The sequence below is a fragment of the Vitis riparia genome, chromosome 18 (assembly GCF_004353265.1).
Source record: "Vitis riparia cultivar Riparia Gloire de Montpellier isolate 1030 chromosome 18, EGFV_Vit.rip_1.0, whole genome shotgun sequence".
Classification (NCBI taxonomy): domain Eukaryota; kingdom Viridiplantae; phylum Streptophyta; class Magnoliopsida; order Vitales; family Vitaceae; genus Vitis; species Vitis riparia.
In genome coordinates, this window is record NC_048448.1 from 13,623,415 (window position 1) to 13,645,684 (window position 22,270).

General features: G+C 38.7%; 2 protein-coding genes across 2 annotated transcripts; both read left to right on the forward strand.

Moving 5' to 3' along the window:
• The first annotated feature begins 865 nt into the window (after positions 1–865).
• Positions 866–20,336, forward strand: LOC117906158 (ribosome maturation protein SBDS). The gene is made up of 6 exons (XM_034819120.1): positions 866–1,078; positions 13,644–13,776; positions 13,927–14,127; positions 14,428–14,595; positions 18,771–19,212; positions 19,992–20,336. The coding sequence occupies exons 1-5, from the start codon at positions 945–947 to the stop codon at positions 19,209–19,211; spliced, it is 1,077 nt and encodes a 358-aa protein (XP_034675011.1). The 5' UTR covers positions 866–944; the 3' UTR covers position 19,212; positions 19,992–20,336.
• A 453-nt stretch (positions 20,337–20,789) lies between these two features.
• On the forward strand, positions 20,790–22,052 carry LOC117906159 (thioredoxin-like). Its single transcript, XM_034819121.1, has 2 exons — positions 20,790–21,174; positions 21,593–22,052. Exons 1-2 carry the CDS (start codon positions 20,943–20,945, stop codon positions 21,910–21,912), a joined length of 552 nt encoding a protein of 183 aa, XP_034675012.1. The 5' UTR covers positions 20,790–20,942; the 3' UTR covers positions 21,913–22,052.
• The last annotated feature ends 218 nt before the right edge of the window (positions 22,053–22,270 follow it).

The following is a 22,270-nucleotide window of genomic DNA, read 5'->3' on the forward strand; positions in this document are numbered from 1 at the left end:
CTTTAATCAATTTTTGAGGATTAATTTTATTGACCTCCTTTAAAATTTTAATTAAATACATTTAGTGTTTGAACCAATTTAAAATTCTAAAGTTGAAAATAATAATTTATTTTCATCCCAATATTTGATAATAATATGAACAACAATAAATAAATAAATAAATTAATAATAATAACCTTATATTTTAAAAGAAATCAATTTTGAGAAGTTTTTTTTTACTAAAAAATAATATATATGATATTTAAATATTATTTTTATAAAAATAAAAAAGAATTGAATAATTTGTGAAGTTATAGAATTATATTTTATAAAAAAAATAGAAGAAATATATTTATTATTATATTTAAATTCTTAAAACCAGTAAATATTTTTCTAATTTTTAAAAAGGGAAATAAAAATGTAAATTTCATTCTAATTTTCGGTAAGCATTATATCCAATAAAATCCACAAACCTAAAATATATGAATTTTCATTTGAATAACTTGTCATGCAAAAGAAGCCTTAGAATTATATTTTATCAAAAAACAAAAAAAAATACATGTAAGAGCATTTAAATTCTTAAGGATAAAATGGTAATTTTAAATTATTTTATAATCAAAATTTAATAAAAAAATATGTAAGAACATTTAAATTCTTAAGGGTAAAATGGTAATTTTATATTATTTTATAATGATCTCCATTTCTCGTTCCCATATAACAAATGCTCCCTTAGTGGAAGATTTTTTTTATTTTTATTTTTTTTGAAGAATTTCCTCTTAGACGATGGAAAGGTTGAACGAAGGTAGACCGTAGATATAGCGTGGAAATGAGGTAACGGCCCAAATTCCAGCCCAGCCCCACTTTGGGTCATATGTTGGATCCGAGGCCCCCATCCAATGCCCCAACTCCATTTTCTCTCTCTTTGACCAGGGTTTGAACTTTGTAGAGGCAGAGAAGGAAGGAAGATGTCAAGGGTAGTACAGCAGCCCATAGGGCAAAAGAGACTGACGAACGTGGCGGTGGTTCGTCTCAAAAAGAAGGGTATTCGCTTCGAAATTGCTTGTTATAAGAACAAGGTCCTCTCTTGGCGCTCTGGAGTGTATGCCCCAATCCCCTTTCTCTCTCTATAAAATCCCGAACCCTAATTCCCTTGGCTTAATTTCGTCAGTTCTTGGATTCTGTATGCATATCTCTACCTACTGTTATTGCTTCTAAAACTTATCCGTGTAAATCATAGAATAATGGCCAACATGCTAAATGGGTTCAAATTTCCATTCAATTTTTTCCCCAAAAAGTACTTGGGGATATTTTTAGGGATTCTAGTGTTGTTAATGTCTATACATGATTAAACGGTTATAGAAAATTAGTAATAATTCGTATAATTATTTGATCTACGTGGGATTGAACAAACTTGGGTGTTTCTTGTTGCATAATTTTACTTAATAGGATGTTGTTTTCTTTGTTTACATTGATATTTTTTGGACAATTCGGTTGAAAATTTTGTTGCTTTTGGGGGTATTACAAAATGTTAACTTAGACTTACATGCATTCAGGTAGCCATCTTCTCCTGGCTTCTTTACTCCAACAAAAGAATTATGTCCACTCACCTGGATTGATTGATATTGCTATGTGATTTGAGGATTTCATTTGTTTGTCTGGATTTGTATAAGTGTACATAGTGTGAGCATCACTTAATCAAACATCATTAACTTTGCTAGTTACACTGGCAAAGGGCTGCATCATTGATACATGTTTACGTATTGCATGTTTTTCCTGTACAATATGTAGAGTGTATCATGGTTTATGTTTGCAAATATATGGCTTTGTTTGGTAGTGGTAAAGAACTGCATTTGTTTTCAGGAAGAAAAAAAAACATAGAAAAGGTGTTTGGCAACAAATTTTCAAAATTTTTAAAAGATGTAATATTGTTTTTCATGCTTTTAAAAATCCAAGCAGATGAACAATTGAAAATGAACATGTTCTTTCTTAATTTTCAAAAATGAAAAAATTTCAAATGAAAATTCATTTTTGTTGACAAACAAGCCCTATGACATTGCTTTAGCAACTTAAAATTTAGGAGCTGAAAATTTTTATTTCTACCAATTTCATTTAGCACACATCCCAACACATTTATGTCTTATTCCTTTATTTTTTGACAGCTTGCATCATATACTGTTTGATACTCATTCCAACAAACTGACAAACCTTGAGTTTCTTATAACTCTTTAGCAATGATAGATGATTCGCAATCATCAAACATTTTTTGTTCATTCTATGTGTGATATTTAGAACATCCTTCAATGCTAAGCATACTGGAAAATGATCAACACAACACGTTTTGGAAACCATTTTGGTCAATTTTAATTTGTGTACTGTTATTTGTTAGTGAAATTATAGAAGAGCGTGTATATTTGAATAATTTATGCTTTTTTTAAGAACTCTCAACTCTTCATAAATTTGATATTTTATATACTATTTCACTGTTCCTTATTTACACTTAAGGCCCAGATTTATGTTATGTTATGATTTCTATCTTTTTGTTTGACTATGAAAGAATGAAGAGAATAAATTGGTGAACAAGAAAAAGAAAAAGGCAAAAGACACAAAGAAAACATAAACACAAATGAATTCATTCTTTTCATAAAATACATTTTTTTAGAGGCAAGCGTACATAATATATTGCAGACACTGATAAAAAATTGGGGGTGTGTGGTGTGGAATGTTTCATCCCCAGTATAGCCAGCGTATATAAAGGGTGTCAAAATGTTAGAAAGAAACAAAATATTAGTGTCACCCTATTGGAAAATAAAAATCTTCTTATATTCACTTTGAAAAATTAGTACAAATATATATACAACTTTTAAACTTGTACAATAAATGGAAATAAAATAAAACAACTGACCTACTCCTAAAATTCTTCCTACAAATCTTCTAAATTACAACATCCTTAGTTTACATAATCAACTAATTAAATATGCGCAAAATATGCACAAAATCAGGAATAAATCAAATAAACTCCATGAAATCAGGAATAATTTTTAGATTTTGACATTCCCCCTCAAGTTGGTTCAAAGATATCTTCCATTCCTAGCTTGCCAACCATAGAGTTGAATGTAGGATTCTAACTCCCTTTGTGAACACATCAACTAGTTGTAGTTTGGATGCAACAAATGGAGTGCAAATCAATCCACTATCAATCTTTTCTTTAATGAAATGTCTATCAATTTCAACATATTTAGTCCTATCATGTTGTATTGGGTTGTGAGTAATGTTGATTGCAGCCTTGTTATCACAATTTTTTTTTTTTTTTTTTTTGATAAGTAAAGAGAAATATATTAAACAAACAACCAAATTAGTGTCCTCTAGGTATACAAGGAGTATACAAAAGCAGCCCATAGACTCTAAACCAAGGAAGAGGAGAGAATAACCCCTACCCTTACATAGAGCCTAGCCACTCAAAAAAGCTAACAAGAGAATAAGGGCTCAAAACTATAAACACCCTAACCCAATACCACAAATTACATACAAAAGAATGTTTCAGCCTTTGGAGTGAAAACACCTCATTCCCAAAAGCCGACAAATTTCTTTCCTTCCATACTGACCAAAATATACATAAGGGGGTCATTTGCCACGCCTTTTTACAGGTTTTCCCCACAAACGTTCCATGCCATCCAAGGAGAGTTTCCTTAACTGAACCAGAAAGAACCCAAGCCACACCAAAGAGAGAAAAAAGAAGATTCCACAATGCCCGCGTCTTAACACAATGAAGTAAAAGGTGATCCACCGTTTTTGCTTCAGAAAGGTAAAGAAAACACCTATTTACCAAAGAGTACCCCTCCTCTGGAGTTGCTCCAAAGTTAAGATTTTGCCCCAGGAAGCTTCCCAAGCGAAGAAAGCTACCTTAGGAGGCACATACGCTCTCCAAATACTATCATAAGGGAACAAAGCAGATCCTCCGGGCTCTAGAATAGAATGGAGCGACTTGACTGAGAAATCTCCACTTCTAGATGTTGTCCAAACCACATTATCCTCGTCCTCCCTTTGCACTCTAAAGGCTTGGATTTTTAGCATAAACCGCTCCACCATCTCAATTTCTCAATCATTAAGCGCCCTTGAGAAAAGAGGGGTCCAACCATCCCCTACACCATCTGGGTTCCACACATCCGATACCCAGGCATCTTTAGCCAGGGAAATGGCAAATAAAGAAGGGAAGGACTCGCAAAGAGGCTCATCTCCACACCACTTATCCTTCCAGAATCTCACTCTCCTACCTTTACCCACGCAGTCGGCTAAATTGCTATACATACCCAACCATTCCTTTCTAATAGCTTTCCAAAGCCCTACTCCATGCCTCCCACTTACGGCCCGAGTACACCATCCCCCTCCTCTACACCATATTTGTGACTGATCACTTGCTTCCACAAAGCCTCACTTTCAATGGCAAAGCGCCAATTCCACTTACCCAAGAGAGCTTTATTCATCAAAGCTAAATTTCTCACCCCCAAACCACCTTTCTTTCTTTCCAGACAAACCAAGTTCATCCTAACAAGATGTGGCCTCTATTCAAGAGCACCTCCCCCCCATAGGAAGTCCCTCTGAATCTTCTTCAACCTCAGCCTTACTTTTTTGGGCAAAAAGAAAAGAGACATGAAGTAAACCGGCAAACTAGATTTCCAAGATCTTTGGTTTCAAATTCTTTTGCCAACTTTCCCGTAAAATTCTACATGTCTTCTACGTCATCTCCAATGACAATTATGCCATTTACGTAAACAAGAAGTGCAGTAATCTTCTTTTTAGGTGATTGCTTGATAAAAAGGGTATGATCTCCTTGGCTTTGGTGATAGTCAGATTTGAGAAGAGACTTAGTAAATCTTTCAAACCATACCCAAGGAGACTGCTTCAAACCATACTATGATTTCTTCAATCTACAAACCTTTCCACTGTTGAATTTTCCTTCAAAACCAAGAGGCAAATCTATAAATACTTTTTCTTCCAAGTTCCCATGCAAAAATGTGTTTTTTACATCAAATTGTTGTAGAGACCATTCAAGATTTGCTGCTAAGGATAAAAGAACTCTAATTGAATTCATTTTTGTCATGGGTGCAAAAGTTTCTTGGTAGTCAATTCCTTAGGTTTGTGTGTATCATTTTGCTACTATCCTAGGTTTATGCCTCTCAATCGAACCATCAACTTTGTATTTAATGGTGAACACCCACTTGCATCCTACTGATTTTTTTTTTTCTTTGAGCAAATAAATAATATCCCATGTTTCATTTTTGCACAAGGTTTTCATCTCCTCATTTATAGCCTCCTTCCCCCTAGGATCACTTAGAGCCTCTTGTACATTTTTAGGAACTGAATTTGAGGACAAATGAATGGTAAAGGCCTTATATTGGTGGTAAAATCTATGACAGGATAGAAAGTTTGGCAAAGGATGTTGAGTACAACTTCTAACATTAACCTTTACGAATAGCTATAGGAATATCAAGATAGTGTCAAAACCATGATTAAGAAGAGAGAGATTAGAAGGATTAGATGTACCTCATTCTAGAGTAGAGGACTGGTCGTTTGTAAGAGAGATTGGGTATTGCTCTTGCATTGGTAGGCTTAGCCTCCTAGAATAAACCATCGAGTCTGAATCAACGTTTTCTGCTATTGCTGATTTTATGAGTTTAAACAAATAATGAGTTTAAACAAAGGTGAAAAATCAACATGGAAACCACCTTTAAGCGATAAAAAAAGGGGAAACAAAACATCTTTAAGAAATTGAATCAAACTCTCCATTCCATCAAATTTCCCATGCTTTAGCTTTGGCCAAAGCATCCAAAACAAAATAGAGGTGTCATTCTCCATTCTACTTTTCTTCCTCACAAAACTCTGATGCTACCCCAATAAGACCTCTCTAACCAACCTTAGCAACACCCAAGACACCCCGATAAGTGCAAATTATCTGTTGCAATAAACTTACTGTTATGCGGATCAAAAAAATAAATAAAATAAAAATAAGCTTCTTGTTATACCACAATGAAGAAAGATATGGCTGATTTTATAAAAGCAACATGGGTCATTTAGAGGCCTTCCTCTTCTTCTTAATTTATCCTGTGTCAAAATTTTCTTCCAAGTCGCCTTCCATGCAAAAAAAGAAACTTCAGGAGCTCCTTTCAAAGAGCTAAAAAAAATTGGTAGAGAAATCCCCTCCTTCGAGCCTTTCCATGCTGACCTATTCTCACATCCCCTGGTCACCACAGCTTCTTGAATTTGCTGAAGTTGAATTGATCAGAACAAGCAATGAACCGAATGCCTAATGTAGAAGTGATTGTGCATTGGTGCTTTAGTTTGATTACTGGGCGACGTATTTTTATTATTATTATTGGTGATTACTGGGCGACATTGAAAGGAAAGAAGCTTTAGTGTATTTCCGTGCATTAGTATCTTGTTAGGTAAAGAAAGACTCTTAATCCCTAGGTTGTCGTTTTCTTATCCAAAAACACAGTTGACTAATTACGTAAGCGTAAGGATCACCTCCCCACAAGAAGTCACACTGAATTTTTCCCAATGTTATATGGACCCCCTTGAAGGAAAAACTAAACGAAGTGCTCTTCAAAATGTAAATCTGCCACCATTAGACAACTATTAAGTTTCCATTAGGGTAGTATTCTAATGTGCCTTTCCTCCATCGCATCCCAAACAATAGAAGATTTGAAAGGAGCATAGGTGGAAGGCAACTGACCCAGCCTGGAAGGCTTAAGTTTTCTCCCAGGTTAGACTCAACTCTGAAATGGCTTCAAACCAAAAAAGAGTCCACCTCAAATACAAAATTTGATTAGACACATCATTAAAAAAAATGAGTAAATGGAAAACCTCCACCACTTCTCCCTCCTCCCCCCTCCCCGACACCAGTTATTTTTAATAGACAAAATGAGGATACGTATTAAAAGCATTTAAGAAAGGGTGCACCAAAGTACACATGATGTAAACAAAATGCACATCAGGCAAACAAAAAGAAAGTAAGCCAACAAAAAACAACCACTCTCTCCTTAGTTAGAACCCAACCAATAAACAAAATCTATCATGGTCATGGAAGTGTCATCTATGTACTCTTTAAGCCAATCCAAAAATATACGCATGAAGGAGGACTTGATTGTCTGTTCTGAGTGTTTTGTATCGCTGAAAATTCTTATATTTCTTTCCATCTAAAGTGTTCAAAAAGGCACAAAGGAGCAGCTCTCCAAACTTTCTTTTGCTTTTCACTACAAAATAGCCATGCTAACTCCATAGATTTCTATACAAAGGATAATAATAAAAAGGAGAAAATACCCAACAAGAGTAGCAAGATTGCTACAGATCAAGGGTTAAACAAAGCGAATGGGGAGAAGTAGTTTTGTGGTGGAGTCCAAGTTGTTTGAGATTGAGGTTGAGGAGTCGGGTGGAAAGTTGAAAGGATGCATATGGGAGAGATGCAAGGGTTTTGATTCTTGGGTAAGATTTGGGGAGGCTAGTCTTCGTTATCTGTTGGAAGGCATTGAAACATGTTGTAGAGAGGCGGATGATCAAAGATGGGCTATGGAATGGTTGGAGGGAAACAGAAAGTTCAGAATGGAGCGACGGATGAACAAAGCAGGGAGATTCATCCTATGCTCGGTCCGAGATATGGAAGCAAAAAGATACAGCATCATCTTCCCTGAAGGGAAGGGTCAGGCCAGTGGATGGAATTTGATGGCTGTAAGGTTGAGAGGGCTGGGAGTGACACCGACAGAAGGATTAAAGCTCACCAAAATGTCAGAGCTTCCGTTGAAGCCGAAGGGAGTCCTGAAGGTTCAGTGGAAGGAAAAGAGGGAGGAAACGAAATCTTATGCAGATGCTGTTAAATCAACTCCGAGAAGGGTGGGTGAGTCAGTGTGATTAGAGGTAGGGGATAAAGGGGTGCGTGGTAGACTTGAGCATCTGAAACATTGTCTAATAGGGAGGTGGGGTTCAATCTCAACTCCTTTTCCTGAGTTGGATTACGTTAGATTTTGGACCCGCCATAATTGGGAGGTTAAGGGGAAGTTGTCTATTGTCGGGTTGGGTAGGGGTATTATGCTGTTTGATTTCGAGCAGGCTCAAGAGGCTGAGAGAGTATTGGCCAGAGGCTTAAGAAACATTAAGGAAAATTGGCTCTTCTTGGACAGATGGAATCCTGAGGTGGGATGTTCCCTTAAGGACTCTTTTGCCGCAGAGTCTTGGGTTAGGGTGGTCGGGCTCCCACTCCATCTCTGGAGCTTTGAGGTGTTTAAAAATATTGGAGATGGGTGCGGAGGATTTTTAGCAGTGGATGAAGGCACCAGGTCTATGTCTGAGTTGCAATGGGCGAGGATTTTGGTGAAGCGTGTGGATTGGGAGGTCCCTAGCTCTGTTCATATTGTTCTGGGGACGGGGTGCTTTTCCCTTCATCTATGGTGGGAATCTGCACCTTGGTTCTCGCAGGTGGTTCCGGCGGGAAGCTGCTCCGGGAAGGGCGGGGTAAGGACGGGGGAAGAAGACGCTGGGTCTCATCGGGTGGCTTGCTGTGGGAGTCAAAGGAAGGGGGAGGAGCAGTTGGGGGTGCAGGTGGAGGTACAAGACGTGGCGCGTAATGGAGGAAATTCACTTTTTCACTCTGATGAGGCCTCTGCAGAAGGGTCTGTTGAGAGGAGATGGGTTGATGGGTTAGCCGTCCTAGTGGAAGGGGGTAGGGAGTCCCCTCCTATCGATATGGACATCAGTGGAAGTGGGCTGGCAGGCCCTAGCAGGAGCTGCGACCCTTCAACTTTGTTTAGTGGGGAGGCCCAAGACTGTTGTCTTGTTAGCCGGGTGGACTTGGGCCGGGTTCCAAGGCCCATTCCCTCTTCCTTAAGTGATGGTGTATCGGGTGTGGCCTGTGGGCCTGGTCAGGCTGATGTTGGGGCTTTTTATGGAAACAAGTCCCCAGTCTCGACTCCTAGGGCTCGGGATATGCTTCCGCCCCCCTCTTCCAAAGGCGCAAGTCGAGTTGCAAGAGGAGATGTCGATCCCCTAGACGGGTTGCCGCGAGACTCGTTGACGCGAGTTTCCTCTCAGGATCGGGGGCTCGTGACTGACGAAGCTCTTCGCGAAGAGGCTTCCAGGTTCGCTGTTCTCTGTCATAATCCTATGGGGGGTCGGGATTTCTCTTCTCCTTCTCCTTCTTCTTTCGGTCGGATGCCGTTGAATGAGGGGTCTTTCGGGGTATCGGGTTCTGAGGTCAACGAAGAGGAGCAGAATCCGCTGAGTATCATCCTGGCTGACGGTAGCAATGGGGTGCTTGCCTCTAGGGGAGAGAAGCCAGTGGCTGGAGAAGGTCCGGGGGAGGAGTTTGAGGGGATGCTTCAGGATCTGGACGGGTGCCGGTGGGACGACAGTTACTTGGCGAGGTTTAGTAAATTCTTGGGCTTCTCCACGAACGGTTTTGAAGGCGAAATACTAAATCTGCTCCTAAGGACTAAGAGAAGAAGGGAGCAAAATTTGAAGAAGGGCTCGTCAGGGACCACTAAGTTTGACAGGGAATTGAAAAAACTTGAGTGGTCTATCAATTACTCTGGGGCTAGAAAGGAGAATTTTGCGGCCAGAGTTGGTGGGGATAGAATCTCGATAGTTAGATGAGGTTAAAAATTCTATCCTGGAATGTCAGAGGGGCTAATGACAAGAATAAAAGGAAGGTTATCAAGGCCCTAATCAGATCGCAAAAGGTGGATTTGGTGTGCTTACAGGAGACCAAAATCCAAGAAATGTCCCAAGGGGTCATTCACAGTCTTGGCGTGGGAAGATTCTTAGGGTGGGGAGCTGTAAATGCAAGAGGGGCAGCTGGAGGGGTGGTGGTGTTCTGGGATAAGAGAGTGTTGGAGTTAGTAGGCCTGGAAATGGGAATTTTCTCAATCTCGTGTCGTTTCAAGAACTGCGAGGATGGGTTTATGTGGTTTTTCACTGGGGTTTATGGTCCTACTACGAAAAGGTTTAGAGAACCTTTCTGGGAAGAGTTAGGCGCAATTCGAGGTTTGTGGTCTGATCCCTGGTGCATCGGTGGGGACTTCAATGTTATTAGATTTCCTAGTGAGCGGAGTAGAGCAGGAGGAATGTCTGGCTCCATGAGAAGGTTTTCGGAGGTTCTAGATGAGTTGGCTTTAAGAGATTTGCCTCTTCAGGGGGGTCCTTATACGTGGAGTGGGGGGTTAAACGGCCAGTCCAGGTCAAGACTAGATCGTTTCCTGATTTCGGAGGAGTGGGAAAATCAATTTGGTGGAGTATCTCAGTGCTCCCTCCCAAGGCCTGTGTCTGACCACTCCCCAATCCTGTTAGATGGGGGTGGAGTTAGGAGAGGTCCTATTCCTTTCCGTTTTGAGAATATGTGGCTCAAGGAGGAAGGATTTAAGGAGCTTCTGAAGGGCTGGTCGCAAGGTTTTAATTTCAGTGGCTCATATAGCTTTGTCCTCTCAGAAAAACTAAAGGCTTTAAAAGTTAAGCTGAAGAATTGGAATAAGGAAGTCTTTGGTAAAGTGGGGGTGAATTTGAGGATGGCTTTGGGCAAAGTTTCTTTCTGGGATGAGCAGGAGAGGTAGAGAACATTAAACGAGCAGGAGTTAGAGGCTAGAAAGGAGGCCAAGGAGGAATTTAAAAAATGGGCGATTATGGAGGAAATCTCGTGGAGGCAGAAATCAAGACAAATTTGGTTGAAGGAAGGTGATAAGAATACGGGATTCTTTCATAAGATGGCGAACTCTAACAGTAGAAGGAATTGTTTGAAAAAGATTAAAGTCGGAGGTATCTGGCTTTTAGACGATCAAGATATTCAAAGGGGAGTGGTGAGGGCCTATCAGGACCTGTTATCGGACCCTGGTGGCTGGCACCCAAGTATGAGCAGCTTGGAGTTTGATAGAATTGGTAGAGAGGAGGCTGCCAGGCTGGAGGAGATGTTTTCCTTGGAAGAAGTGTATTTGGCCCTTTCGGAGCTGAACGGGGATAAGGCTCCTGGTCCGGATGGATTTCCCATTGCCTTTTGGCAGTTTTGTTGGGATTTTGTCAAAGACGAAATAATGGGATTCTTTAAGGATTTTTTTGAGAGGGGGAAATTCGTTAAAAGTCTTAACGAGTCTTTTTGGAAACTTATTATCAACACGAATTATGGGGAAGAAGAAGGAGGGTGGATCTCTTGTGAGGTTAGGGAAGGCTATGGGGTGGGGTTGTGGAAGGAAATCAGAAAGGAAGGCGGGCTGTTGTTTAAAAACGTTTCCTTCACTGTAGGGGATGGTAGAAGGGTGAAATTTTGGAAGGACATTTGGTGTGGTAACATTCCCCTTTGTGAGGCATTTCCTTCTCTGTTTGCATTTGCGGTTTCCCAAGATGTGTGGGTAGAGGATTGTTGGGATTCTATGGGGGATGGGGGGGATGGTCTCCTCGTTTTTCTAGATCTTTTAATGACTGGGAGCTGGAGGCGGTGGCGAGCCTCCTTTCGGTCCTTCAAGGTAAGAGACTCAACATTGGGATGGAGGATAGTGTGGTGTGGAATGCTTCTAAGAATGGGATATTCTCTGTAAAATCCCTGTACAATACTCTTGATTCTGGTGATGCAGTCCTGTTTCCGTGGCGAATCATTTGGAGCCCTTGCGTGCCTACTAAGGTGGGTTTTTTTGCTTGGGAAGCTTCTTGGGGGAAGGTTCTAACCCAAGATCATCTCAAAAGGCAGGGCTGGTCTCTAGCAAACAGATGCTTCTTATGTTGTAATGATGAGGAGACAATTAACCACATCCTTATCCATTGCCCCAAGGCGAGGGTGCTGTGGAATCTTGTGTTTACGTTGTTTAGAGTTAATTGGGTCCTTCAGCTCACGGTTAAAGACATTCTCCTTGGCTGGTCCGCTTCCTTTGTAGACAAGAAGCGTGGGAAAATCTGGCGGGCAGCCCCCTTTGTTTATTTTGGACGATGTGGAAAGTAAGAAATAGGATAGTGTTTGATAATGAGGCTTTGTCGATCCAAAGATTGAAAGCCTCTTTCGTTTGTAATCTTTTCTCTTGGACGAAGTCTTGGTTAGATGGAGAGCCCCGTTCCTTATTTAGCTTTGTAGATTGGTTGGGCTCTAATTGAGGGTTGGTGGGTGTAAGCTTCTTTGTGCTTTTTGTTTTTGGGGCTTCTCGTGTATACTCCCTGTATGCTTCGGGTTGCCTTCTTGCTTCCCTCTTTTTATGAAATTTTTTCTATGTTTATCTATCAAAAAAAAAACTCCATAGATTTCCTCTTAAAGGAGTGTAGCACCCAAGTCACACCAAAGAGAGAAAAAACTAGTTGCCACAATATTCTTGCTAAGGAACAATGAAGGAGCATACGATCAATCGACTCACATGTAGCATCTATTTGGCATACTCTAATCTTTCCTTCTTAATCAATCAAGTGTTAACCCCCCTTCCTCAAGTGATTTCCCAAGACAAGAAACCAACTATCATTGGCACCCATGGATTCCAAAATATGATTTTGAGGAAAGGCTCACTGGTTCATTGAGCTAAGGAAGCATAGAAGGATTTGATAGTAAGCTTGTTGCTCTTGGATTTCTTTCACCCCAATTTGTCTTCCTCATCCCTTCTAACTAAGCATGAATGTAACTTCTGAAAAAAGTCTGTACCACTTCCAATTCCCAATGATACAATTATCTATAGAAGTGAGGACTCTAATGGCCACCCTTCCCTTTCTGCTCTCGCATCTCAGCTACCCAAGGATCTTTTGCAACCGCAATAGAAAATAACTCCAAAAAAGATAGTTCCAAGGAATTTTCACCACACCATATCTTTCTAGAATTTAATTCTTTTGTCATTGCCCACATAGAAGCAAGTTTTGCTTTTAAAAGTCCTCCATCTGAAGCTTTCCAAACACCCACATCACAGCTATCCCTCACTAACCTTGAACACCAAACCCCCCTCATGTGCTCCAAACTTTCTTGTTATGACCTACCTCCAAAGGGTTTCCTTTTTTGTAGTGAATCTCTGTTTACTGAGCAAAGTCGTGTTAAGGGTATGCAGATAACTGATGCTGAGACCTCCCTTTTACTCATCTAAATAGACAATAGACTAGTTAACCAGATGAGGCCAATTCCTACCAGCCCTTAGGAAGTCGCTTTGAATATGTTCCAATCTTAAGCTCACCTTTTGGGGAATAGCAAAAGAGGATATAAAATAGATAGGCAGATTTGACAAATTACTATTGAGAGTCCCTATGACTAAAACAAACAAATGAGAAGAGAGCAGATGCCATGGTCATAACCCCCTCGAGCTCCAAAGAAGCCAAGAGGAAAGTCTGATATTAATCTTATACAATAAGTCCTCTTTGGCCAAACCCCATCTTACTCAACAGGAAGGAGGAAATTCCAATTTACATGATCATAAGGTTCTTTTCATAAAATACATGCACTGAACTATGTGTATATACATGTGTTTCATGTCTATTCTTTGGTGTTGTGTCCAACACTTAGCTGTCTTAAAGCCTGATTAGTTCGCAGATAAGTGCTTCTAATTAACAATTTTTTTGTTTTCCTTTGTGATGGATGAATTATAGTTGTCCACTCATTTTATTTTCTTTTTCATTTGTTTGAATATTGAAGTTCTTTAAAATGTAATTATTCAAATCTTTACTAAATTCTTCCACAGAGAGAAAGATTTGGATGAAGTATTGCAGTCACATATTGTTTATTCAAATGTTTCAAAAGGAGTTCTTGCCAAATCAAAAGATTTGGAAGCAGCCTTTGGGAAAGAGAGAGATGAGACTGAAATTTTGTTGGAGGTGAGTAAAATTCATTATCATACTTTTGAATATACCATTCTGGTAAGTCATTCATATACCATGTTTTGTGAATGTTAACCTGCTACAAACTTTCAGTTGGTTTGATTTATTCTAGAAGGTGTTTCTTTACCGATTTCCTTGTGGTGGTAGATTTTGGACAAAGGAGAGCTTCAGGTTGCAGGAAAGGAGAGAGAATCTCAGTTATCAAGTCAGTTTCGGGATATTGCCACGATAGTTATGCAGAAGACCATCAATCCTGAAACACAACGTCCATATACCAGTAGCATGATTGAGCGACTAATGCATGAAATCCATTTTTCTGTTGATCCCAACAGCAGCTCAAAGAAGCAGGTTATCTGATTTGTTTTACTGTAACTTGACAATAAAAAACTGAGTCTTATGAATCATAGTAATTTTTTAGCTTGTAAACATCACCATGCATGTAAATATTAAATTTATCATTCAATTAATTAATAATTCACTGCTTTTTAGTTTGTGTATCTCAAACAAAATTAACTCCCTGCATTTCATATATGCCTTTGCAATATTTGATCTAGTTTTCCTGTCCTCTTGAAGTTGTGTTGATGTGGATTCTATATTTATTCTTGATAGCAAAAATTCCATTTTCATGCTATGCTGTTTCTTCTGCAGGCACTAGAGGTTATTCGTGAGCTTCAGAAGCACTTCCCCATAAAACGCTGTCCAATGAGACTGCGGCTCACTGTTCCTCAACAGAATTTTTCTTCTCTTCTAGAGAAACTCAACGTCTGGAATGCTAGCATTGTTTCAAAAGATGAATCTGGGGGTCAACTATCCATTGTAAGTTTGAGATCTCAACCTTAAACTCTAAAAGTATTCTATTTTGAGCTTAATGGATTTTGAAGTGTTATTTTTATTTTATTTTTATTTTTTATTTTTTTGAAGAAGAGACATAACATTATATATTATAAGATCTACAACATGTTAGAGTGCATGATATACATGGTGGACCTAAATACTACAAGATTTAACTTTTAGGAAAATTGGTTGATCAATATGGTATTATAACCTTGTTTATTTCCCCATTTATTGTGTAAGTCCAAAAGAGATTAATTGTAGTTGTTTGTCTACTAGCCCGAGTTTCTCTCCATGTGTGGGTATGGGGCAAGAAAGGGCGTTAAAGTGCATGATATGCATGGTGGACCCCAATCCTACTAGTTTAAGTTTTTAGGAAAATTGGTTGTTCAATATGGTATTAGAAGTCAAAATTCCTCTAGCATCCTCACACATAATTCAAAACATATTCCTAGGAAAAGAAATCATCTATATCTATTCATCATCAATACTATGACCAAGATGAGCAATATATAATAAACTAGCCTATTTGCTTTCGCAAAAATATGACTACATATAACGTCAAACTCATTGATCATCAATCAAATATCCTTGACTAACTAGCAATATTTGCATGAAAATTAATTAACCTGTTAACAATATCAATAACTATTTTGAAATCACCTTCAATACTTTCGTTGAATTGTTTTGCTAAGTTCATTCCCCAAGGCTTCACACCCAGCTACTATAATTGATGCTTGACCCATTAATTTTGTACCCTGACAAAAATATTACCATCATGTTTTTTAATAATGCAACCCATTGTACTAGATTTCCTAGTACCAACCCTAGAGCCATCAAAATTAAGTTTGAAACCTCCATGTTTAGGAGGATTCCACTTGATCCATATACTCAAATTCCTGTTCGGAATACAATGATAACCAGCTCTAAAATCACTCAAACAGATTAGTTGTACCAAGTGTTCAGATTTAGTTTACCCATCATTAACTCATGTTACTGGTTGGAATTCAAATATAATTATATATGTTAGCTTGCTTAGCATCATGTACAATAATCTTTATCTATTTCTTTATCTGGAATATATAATGAATAGGGGTCCCCTTCAGGCCTTTTCTAGAGCTCTAGGAGGTTTGAGACAAGGAGACCCATTGTCTCCTTATTTGTTCATCTTGGCAATGGAGGCTATCTCCATGCTTGCTCTCTAGGGCAAAGGAAGGTGGTTTTTTTATGGTTTCCTGGTCAAAGGAAGACATGATGTAGGAGTGGAGGTCTCCCATTTATTATTTGCAAATGATACCCTCATCCTTTGTGATGCTAGTAAGGAAAATTTTGAGCACCTAAGTTGGCTCTTCGTGTGGTTTGAGGCATGTTCAAGGCTAAAGATTAATCTGGAGAAAAGTGAGTTAATTCTAGTTGGGAATGTCCCAAATATGGAGGAGCTTGCTGAGGTTCTAGGGTGCAAGGTGGGTGTTCTCCCAACCACCTACTTAGGTCTCCCTTTGGGTGCTCCTTACAAGTCTTCTAGGATTTGGAAAGGGGTGGAGTAGTTCCAAAAAAGGCTTGCTTTGTGAAAGAGGTAGTATTTCTCAAAAAATGGAAGACAAACACTGTTTAAGAGCACTTTATCCAGTTTACCGATTTACTACATGTCCCTTTTTGTCATCCCTAAAAGGGTAGCGGCCAGATTGGAAAAGATTCAAAGGGACTTCCTTTAAGGAGGGAGGGCTTTGGCTAACAAGCCCCATCTAGTGAATTGGTCAGTTGTTTGCTTAGAAAAACATGAAAGGGGCTTAGGTTTTAAGAGTTTGTTGATCTTTAACAAGGCTCGCTTGGGAAAATGTTCTTTGAGATTTGTGAGTGAAAGGGACCCTATTTGGAAAAGGGTAATTGTTGGTAAGTATGTGCCAAATGATGGGGGTTGGTGCATGAAAGAGGTGAGAGAGGTATGGAGTGGGGGTATGGAAGACAATAAAAAATGGATGGAAGGCTTTCAAAATTGAAACCCGCTTTAAGGTTGGTTCTAAGATAGGGTGAAGTTCTAGAAGGATAAGTGGTGCAAGGATCTACCTTTGAGGAACTCTTTCTCAAATCTTTTTTCTATTGCTTTTCAAAGATGCTTGGGTGGCTGATATTTTGAATGGTGGTAGTTGGGGCCTTAGGTTTATTAGACAGCTGAATGATTAGGAGTTGGAGGAAGTAGATATCTTTTTTGGGAGGTTGCAATCTACATGATTACTCCATCTTTTTAGGCATTGATGACATTATGGTGTGGGTGGAGACAAAGAACAGTGATTTTTCAATTAAGTTGGAGAGTGAAGCCATTCCCTCATGGTACAATTTGGAACTCCTAGGCTCTTGTAAGAGCTAGTTTTTTTTTGTTTGGGAAGCAACCTGGGCCAAGATTTTGACTCAAAATCAGCTTAGAAAGAGGGGTTGGAGGATGCCTAATAGACGCTATATGTGCAAAGTAGAGTAAGAAACAAGTGATCATATTCTCCTTTATTGTTTGAAAGCTCGCATTCTATGGCAGTTGATTTTTGCTTTTTTTGATGTATAGTGGGTGATGCATTCTTCAATGAAAGAGTTTCTCTTGAGTTGGGGTGGCTCTTGTGTTGGCAAAAAAAGGAAAAAGGCTTGGGAAGTTGCTCCTTTATGTCTTTTTTGGTCCATTTGGAGGGAGAGAAATACAAGAGCCTTTGAGAATTGCGAAAGTTTGGATCAAACAATTAAAAGTTCTTTTTTGTATAACTTTTGGGATTGGGTTAGATTGTATATTGAGGATGGTTCTATGTTGTTGTTAGATTTTGTGAACTGGTTAGGCTCTTCATAGGGGGCCGTTGATGGTTTTTGTGTGTTCATGCTTTCTTTCTTTTTGTTTGCTTTGTATACATCATATATATTTTTTAAATATTAATACAATCTGCATTTACCTATCCAAAAAAATAAAATAAATAGGGTGGAGTAGCTTTCCTTGATAGCTGTTGGAGTGTTTACAAAATCAACCAGGAGAACATAGTTTAAATCAAGTACCAAAACTCCAAGACTATGCCCTTTATTTGACTCATTTTGAATGATGCAATGGAAGAACTGGTGATTACCACCATTTGTTCCCCCACCGCCTACCAAAAACATATTAAAAATGAAAAGAAGAAAGTACAAAGAAACCAAAAAGCCTTTATAACTTGACTTGTCATAAATAAGCAATGGTCATTGGGAGGTCAACATTCATTCCTTTCATATGGTCTTAAGAGACAATGGTGACAAATTGGGAGCCATTTACTTGTGCAATAATTTGGAGTAGTACATGTTAAATTTTTTTCAGAAAGCAGTTACTGAGGCAGTAATATTCAGCAAGCTTTTTAGGTTTTTTTTTTCCCCCTGGTGGGTGCATAGGTAGGGGCTTAGAATCAATTGAATGGATGGAAACTAATGCAGGTTAAAGAAAATCATCATTTTGGAATTATCCATGGTGATTCAAGAGTTTTATTATTCTAGAACTAGTCTTAAATTTTATATACCTTTGCAATAAACTCACCTATTAAAATATCCTACACAACAAATTCTGATTTTTTTTTTTTTTTTTTGCTCTATCAAGAGCTAGAAGTACTTTCTTGGGTTATTGCTCTAGAGAAGGAAAGCATTTCTGACTTGCTTTGATTTAGAATTATGAGGGCCTCTACCCAAAGTTTAAAATTGTAGGTGAAAAATGTTTCTGCTTTAATAGGAACCAAATCTGGTTAATAAGCCAAATTTGCAATTTAGAAATTGAGCATGTCCTGGTAATTTAACAAAATTATAAAATTTAAAAAAAATAAAAACCCTAGAAATGGGGCGTTCCTTCTAGTCATATCTTTATGTTATTGATGGACTGATTGAAGTGAAAGTATTAAAAAGGTTTTTCTAAACTGGTGTATGCAAATTCCCTCATTGAAGTTGGCCCAATTATGAAGTGAGTAAAAAGATTGTATTAAATCTGCAGGCTTGATGTACAGCTGATTGATACACAATTGAAGTGTTAGGATGTTCCTTTTTGTATTTTTCTTTTTTGTTTGTATTTTATTCTTTGTAGTCAAATAAAGATATCAGTATCTCACATTCTTTTGATATTGATTTTCTTCTATTTTTATTTCCTGGAATTCAACATCTTTATTCTTTTGCAGATCTGTGAAATGGAGCCAGGTATTTTCCGAGATTGTGATGCCCTGGTGAGGAACCTGCAGGGAAGGTTGGAAATTCTTGCTGTCTCTCTGCACATGGAGGGGGACACCCATGTGGATGATTATGATGATCATGAGCATGTGCCATCAAGGCTACCTAAGGAGTCTGCAGATCCTGTGCTCCAACTGAGTGAGAAAGTACAGAGACAGACAATCTCTGTGGGAAGCAGTAGTACTGAAGGGGAGGTAAAACAAAACAAGTGCAGCACATGTGATGCGTTTGTAGGGGATTCCAAGCAGTATAGAGAACATTTTAAAAGTGAGTGGCACAAGCATAATTTAGGACGCAAAACTAGGCAACTCCCTCCCCTTTCTGCAGAAGAGTGCCTGACTGATATGGAAATGAATGACTTGAAGGCAGATCTGAAAGATTATTCATTTTGAGGTGGGGCTATATTTTTAGTTAGCACTAGTTTCTGTTATACAAAGGTTTTCATAACCTTATCTACAAGTTCATGATGTCTAATGACAAAACTAGTAGGTAAATTGAAGTATAAATAGGAAATTTAGCAGAATAAGGATCTGGTTTATGGCTCTTGGCCAATATATATACTAGAAAACTGTGACAATACAAAATTTTCCATATATATATATATTATGTGTGTGTGCATTCACACCAAATTTGTATGGTAGAGTAGGGGCTAGCGTAGTATCAAGGGAAGCTACAGAGAAGTTCTAGAGAGTTTCAGAGTCTGTTAGCTTTTGTGGGATGTAGGAGTTGTAAGAGTGGGAAGTTGATCTATTGGAGTTCTTAGAAAGTTACCTCATACATAAGATTGCTCAATTTATTTTTTATATTTTGAAATAACATCAAAGGGTAAGGAATCATACTGACCCTGTTTGTGTTTGTAAACACACACACAACATGCTAATATAGAAGCCCTTGGGAGGTTCCGTAGCAAATTTAGTCTATGAATGGCATGAACATTTCTTCCAAGTTATAGTACTGATGAGAATCTACTGCCAAATATATAGCTGGCAATTGACAAGTTGGTGGGTCAACATGACCTTTTCCTTCTCCTTCTTTTATTTTCACTATAGGATGATATAAATGGGCTACTTTCTTCTATTAGGTCTCTCCTATTAACTGTGGTTTTGATGGCTAGATGTCTAAAGTTTTTAGTTGCATCATGTATTATCTGACTGTTGGTTGTATTTTGACAGGTTTGGGCATATACTGAAGTTAGCAGATGAAGTGTAGGGCAGCATCTCCAAATTACCTATAGCCACTGTGTGTTTACATTACCCTGGGATCAGTGCTGTGTATAACCGAGTTTTGAAGCCCCAGCCCTTTTTGGTCTGTCAGATACCTACCCAAGGTGAATGGGGTTTTGTCATATGTCTACATGGTAACAATCAAGTGAGTTCACATGTAAAAGAGACCCATATGAGTATTTACACCATATAACTTAAGGATGCACGACATCTGAAAAATTCCCTGAAACTCTCTATGAAGCCTCGAATTGAATTCGATTTCAGTCCTTTAAGGACGGTATTTCAAGTTTTTAACCTCTTTTTTTAACGCTTTAATCATAGACTGTTAGCAATGAAGGGAAATAACATTGCTCTTATTTTGCATCAAGTTCTTTTCTAAATTGAAAGATTTTTTCAATAAAATTATCTATATAAACAAATAAGCTACATTGGGTGAGGTCTGAATGGAATGGGTAGCAGCTGATTCTGCAATGGGCTTAAGGCCCAATACCATGTTTATAAAAGAAAGTACAGGATGTGGAGGCCCGATAAGAAGGCTGAGGACGAAAGGGAATATCGAAAAATTGAGAGCTGCGTGGTAACCGCTTGGAGCCATTTGGTCTCCTTTGGATTCCTTCATTAAATGGAGAGCAAATACTATCCACATGATCATCACCACCTTAGCCACCTCACAATCTCCTAAGAATATCCACCTTTTAAATAATCGAAAAAAACCTCAGAAAAACATAGTTCAAAGAAAATAAGAGATCTATATAAAATCGTCCAGATTCTTGGCTGGCTGGTAATGCCAAGCCCACATTCTCTGCTCACCACCCTTTCAAAACTCAATTCACTCTGAACACACATAGAAAAGGGCAAAAGAAGAAGAAAAAGAGAAGGTACTCAAAGGAGAGAGTAAAAATGGCTCTGGAGAATTGTTTTCAAGTGAGCACAGTGTCTTGTGCTAGAGCTGGTGTTCTTCAGTCCCACCATCCATTTTCTGCTAAGGAAAAGCTTAATTTGCCGACATGTAAAGGAGTCAAACCGTCCATTTTATCATTCTCCTCCTCACCTTCTTCCTTGGATTACTCCTTCCATCGCATCTGCCGCAAGTCCCGCATTGTCTGCAAAGCTCGCGAGGCCGTAGATGAAGGTTGCTTAGCTTCTCCTCTCTCATATCTTTCTAATTTGATTCTGCATCTTTTTAGTATTCCTGGTAGCCTTTCCTTTTATGTATGCATGATTGTCCTTTATTGGTAACTTGTAGAGATTGACAGTGTCAAATTGAGAGCTTTAAAATTGAGAGAACCATAGTAGATATGGCTCCACGGTCGCCATTTTCTGATTGTGCCAATCAAAACGTTCGGAAATATTAAACCCCATTTGCATATATAGAGAGAGAGAAGCAGTTTCAAGTAATTTTGTAAATAAGGGGCATTTTTTCACTTCATCTTCTCTTAAACATGAATTGTCAAGTAAGGTAATCAGTAGTGATTCTTTGCTAAAGTGAGTCCAAAAAGCGTTCCCCAGAAGTTGAATTAATTAAAAATGCATGGTGGCAACACATGCAGTTAAAGTGGTGACAGATTCAAGCTGGAGTAACGATGTGATTGCAAGTGAAAACCCAGTTCTAGTGGAGTTTTGGGCACCATGGTGTGGGCCTTGTCGGATGATTGCGCCAGTGATCGATGAATTAGCCAAGGAGTATGCAGGAAAGATCGTGTGCTGCAAGGTCAACACTGACGATTGTCCAAACATTGCCACCCAGTATGGAATAAGGAGCATCCCCACTGTTCTCTTTTTCAAGAATGGGGAGAGGAAGGAGAGTGTGATTGGCGCGGTGCCCAAGTCCACCCTCACTGCCACCATAGAGAAATATGTAGAGATATGATGAGAGACTAGCCTTGTATGTTTCTGATGTATTTTATCTTCAAATACTCTTTTCCTATTCTACACCAACCTTGCAACAAGTGCCCAAGTGTTCGTTTTGCAGATTTTTTTACTTTGGAAATTTTATTAATCTATTTTCTATTTTCTTTGGCTAATGTTGCAGACCCAGACACCATATCGATGAAAAACCTTTGATCAGAACCATACCATAGATAGATTAAGTGCAACCAGAGATGGGGCTGAACAGATCCTCCCCTTTTCCGAAATCAATCTGATTTGTTAATTCTTTTTTCTGAACACCGTCAGTAGCTTTGATCCATCCATGCATTAGACTGGAAGTAAAAAAGAGTAGAATGGAT